At 44.6% G+C, this 4,162-nt stretch overlaps 1 protein-coding gene across 1 annotated transcript; it reads left to right on the top strand.

The window, feature by feature from the left end:
• The first annotated feature begins 365 nt into the window (after window positions 1–365).
• Window positions 366–1,301, top strand: LOC114639657 (olfactory receptor 5AU1). The gene has a single exon (XM_028788428.1). It carries the CDS (start codon window positions 366–368, stop codon window positions 1,299–1,301), a length of 936 nt encoding a protein of 311 aa, XP_028644261.1.
• The last annotated feature ends 2,861 nt before the right edge of the window (window positions 1,302–4,162 follow it).

The following is a 4,162-nucleotide window of genomic DNA, read 5'->3' as shown; positions in this document are numbered from 1 at the left end:
CATTGTTCCTAGTGCATGAGCTCCCTCCCTGCCACCAAGCACTCCACACGTGCTTAGGAGGGGATACAGAGTCATGCTGACAGAACACTAAATGTGTACTCTAAGAGCGAATGTCTCATTACTTAGAGTTTTTATGATCTCAAAAAGATTTCATGTAGTTGTTATGTTTCCCATTGCTTCTCAAATTATGCTTGCTGATAAACAGACCAATAAAGAAGAGAAGGTCTTCTCCCATGACAGTCCAGTCTAAAAAACCAGATCTCTTCAAAAGACCCTAATCTCAGGAATGCTTGAGCAAATGGCAAGAGTCCCCAAGAGTTCAGTTTCACGTCTGTAGTTTGTCTGCACCCCAGAGCTGAACAAATATGGAAAGAACAAACCTGAGCCAGGAGATGGAGTTTGAGCTTTTGGGCCTCACCAGTGACCCCCAACTCCAGAAGCTGCTCTTTGTGGTGTTCCTGGTCATGTACACCATCACTGTGCTGGGGAACCTGGTCATGTTCTTTCTCATCCATGTGAGTGCCACTCTGCACACACCCATGTACTCCCTCCTCAAGAGCCTTTCACTCCTGGATTTCTGCTACTCTTCCACAGTGGTCCCCCAGACGCTGATGAACTTCTTGGTTGAGAGAAAGGTAATCTCTTACTTTGGCTGCATGGCTCAGATGTTCTTTTATGCAGGCTTTGCCACCAGCGAGTGCTATCTCATTGCTGCAATGGCCTATGACCGCTATGTAGCTGTTTGCAATCCTCTTCTCTATCCAACCATTGTGTCTCCCAATGTCTGTGCCTCTCTGATCGTGGGCTCCTATAGCGCAGGGTTTCTCAACTCTCTTATCCATACAAGCTGCATCTTCAATCTGAATTTCTGTGGTGCTCACGTGGTCACACATTTCTTCTGCGATGGGCCTCCCATCCTGTCCCTGTCCTGTGTGGACACTTCGCTGTGTGAGATCTTGCTCTTCATTTTTGCGGGCTTCAACCTTTTGAGCTGCACTCTCACCATCTTGACCTCCTACTTCTTAATCTTCATTGCTATCCTACAAATGCATTCAACCCAGGGCAGGTTCAAGGCGTTTTCCACCTGCACTTCCCACCTCACTGCTGTGTGCTTCTTTTTTGGCACAACACTTTTTATGTACCTGCGCCCTAGGTCCAGCTACTCCTTGACCCAGGACCGCACAGTTGCTGTGATCTACACAGTGGTGATCCCAATGCTGAACCCCTTAATCTACTCTTTGAGAAATAAGGATGTTAAGGAGGCTCTAAGGAGGGTTTGGGGCTGGAAATCAATGGGATGACATCTTAGTTATAGTTTCCGTTGCTGTGAAGAGACACCATGACCAAGGCAACTCTTATAAGGGACAACATTTAACTGGGGCTGGATTACAAGTTCAGAGGTTCAGTCCATTATCATCAAGGTGGAAGTATGGCAGCATTGGGCAGGCACGGTGCTGGAAAAGCTGAGAATTCTGTGTCTGGCTTTGAAAGCAAACAGGAAAGGCTTCCAAGCAGCTAGGAAGCCCAAAGGAAGTCTCAAAGCCCATCCTCAAAGTCACACACTTCCTCCAACAAAGCCACACCTACTCCAACAAGGCTATACTTCATAATAGTACCACTTTCTGGACCAAACATATTCAAACCACCACAGATGATCTTCCTGCCTCATGTGTCTTTAGGAAGAAAAGAGAGCTGCATTTTATGGGATGTTGTCCCCCAAGCAGGTTCCCAAACTTACCTGGTGAATCACACCTTCTGGTCTGGAGGTGCTTTTGCAACTGTCCACAAGAACTGTTAGTTTCATAGAGACTAAGAATCTAGAAAGATCTACTCTTGCTTAATTGGACTCACCAGTCAAGACTAATTATGGCTTTGATCTAATATTTTATTTTAAATATAATCTGTTTTCTTATTAGAAACAGACACTTTAGCCGGGCAGTGGTGTGCACGCCTTTAATCCCAGCACTTGGGAGGCAGAGGCAGGTGGATTTCTGAGTTCGAGGCCAGCCTGGTCTACAGAGTGAGTTCCAGGACAGCCAGGGCTATACAGAGAAACCCTGTCTCAAAAAACAAACAAACAGACAAACAGACAAACAAACAAACAAAAAACAAAAACAAACAAACAAAAAAGCAAAAACAAAAACCAAAACCAACAAACAAGAAAGAAACAGACACTTTTTTTTTTTTAAAGTTTACTTTATATGAGTACACTGTTACTCCCTTCAGACACACCAGAAGAAGGCATTGGATCCCATCACAGATGGTTGTGAGTCACCATGTGGGTTGCTGGGAATTGAGCCCAGGACCTCTGGAAGAGTAGTCAGTGCTCTTAACCGCTGAGCCATCTCTCCAGCCCTGAAACAGATACTTTTGTTCTTTATATTAAGGTTATTTCCTGTGAGGCATAGTGACTAATACTTTTAATCCCAGCACTCGGAAGGAGGATCAAGTTCAAAGGCAGCCTCAGCTACTCGGTGATACCCTGATGCATGCAATGTGGTCGTCATTAAATTATGCAAAATCAGTGAGACAAAGAAAAACAAATGTTACATGCCTTCTTTCATTCATAGATCCCAGATTTTAAATGAAAACACACACACACACACACACAGACACAGAGGAGGACATGAAGGTAAAAGGAAGATAGGTAGAAATCAACAGGAACAGAGGGAGGGGAAATGGAGAGAGAAGGGTGGAGAATAAATGTGGTCAAAGCACATGATATACTTGCAGCAAAATTATACACATCACTTACTACAATGAATATAAACAAATAAAATTTGTATAAAATATTCAGAAGTTCTTGAGTAGCTGTGTCTTCAGGCTCCTGTCTTCCCTCATGCGAACCCTGCCCGTATCAACCTCAGGTTATCTGGATTGAGCATCATGCTTTCAATTAGGCTGCAGAGTTCTAATGAAGAAACGTTTGAAGATGATCGAAGGAACTTGACCAATAACCTGTGACGATCAAGACTGTGTTGGAAGATTTGGGAACGGGTGTTTAAGAACATGGCTACCAGTTAGCTCTACCAAATGTCAAGGAAGCAATATTTCAAAAGGTAATTCAGTGGGTGTGGTTTTCTGAATTGGGAGGTGGAAGAAGAAGAATAGGAGTTCGAGGTCCATCTCACCTACATAAGCAGGTCAAAGGCAGCTGGGGCTTTTCTTAAAACAAAATGGAACGGAATAGACCGTTCTGTGGTATATCTGCCACAAAGATGGCCCAGAGGATGGTGAGAAGAAGGGAAAATTGACAGATGTCAACTCCATGTGAACCCAGCAATTCCTGAAAATTTAACAAGTGACATTTTTTAAAGTTTCTCTGACTGCAAACTATGTACACATCAAAGGTTTGCTTGACATAGCATGCAATGGATACTGCTACCAAGAGGATGGGGGTCTCCTGAGATTTACGGAATCCCTTGAAATAAAATGACCATACTGGAGAGAAGGAAACTGGTGCGCAGAGTGCTTCATTGCATCATTGTTCAAACACCAGCTGCACTGCTGGCTTATAACTGTTGCTGTCAGACAGTTGGTGCAGCTGCAGGGCAGCATGCCACCATCCAGAATGCTGCCATCCAGCAGGCCACCATCTCTACGCCAGGGCCAGTGCCAAGTCCACACTGTTACTCTGCAGCTTCTCACACGAGCAACAGTGTCTTTTGCTTTTCAACAAAACTGAACGATAGGACCTCATTTTTGTAATAGATTTTACATTTATGTGTATGTGTGTCAGTTCAAGCATATGCATGTATGTGTTCGCACATGCATGGGACCTTGTATCCCGAGGCACCCTTGCATAATAGTTCATTCCTCTACCATGTGGGTCCAGGGTTCAGGTCTTCAGTCTTGGTGATCAGTGCTCTTATCTGCTGAGCTATTTCACTGCCTCCCTCCCACCACCTGTGTGTGTGTATATGTGTGTGTATGTGTGTGTGTGGTGTGCATTTCAGATTTCTTTTATGTGTATGAGTGCCTGATGCCTGAGGAGGTCAGAAACAAACATCAGATCTCCTGGAATCAGAGTTGCAGATGGATATGAGTCATGCTATGGGTGCCAGGAACAAACCTGAGTCCTCGCAAGAGCAAGTGCTCTTCACTGAGGAGCCAGCTCTTCAGCCCGTTTCACTTTTGAGTCAAGGTCCTACTACGTATCCCC

The sequence above is a fragment of the Grammomys surdaster genome, unplaced genomic scaffold (genome assembly GCF_004785775.1).
Source record: "Grammomys surdaster isolate TR1022 unplaced genomic scaffold, NIH_TR_1.0 125750, whole genome shotgun sequence".
NCBI classification, from domain to species: Eukaryota; Metazoa; Chordata; class Mammalia; order Rodentia; family Muridae; genus Grammomys; species Grammomys surdaster.
Note: the sequence above shows the minus strand (reverse complement) of the source record. Positions and strands in the feature narration are given on the sequence as shown.

Excerpts from the sequence above, each read along its gene's own strand:
- LOC114639657 (XM_028788428.1), top strand. The coding sequence starts at position 366 with ATGGAAAGAACAAACCTGAGCCAGGAGATGGAGTTTGAGCTTTTGGGC.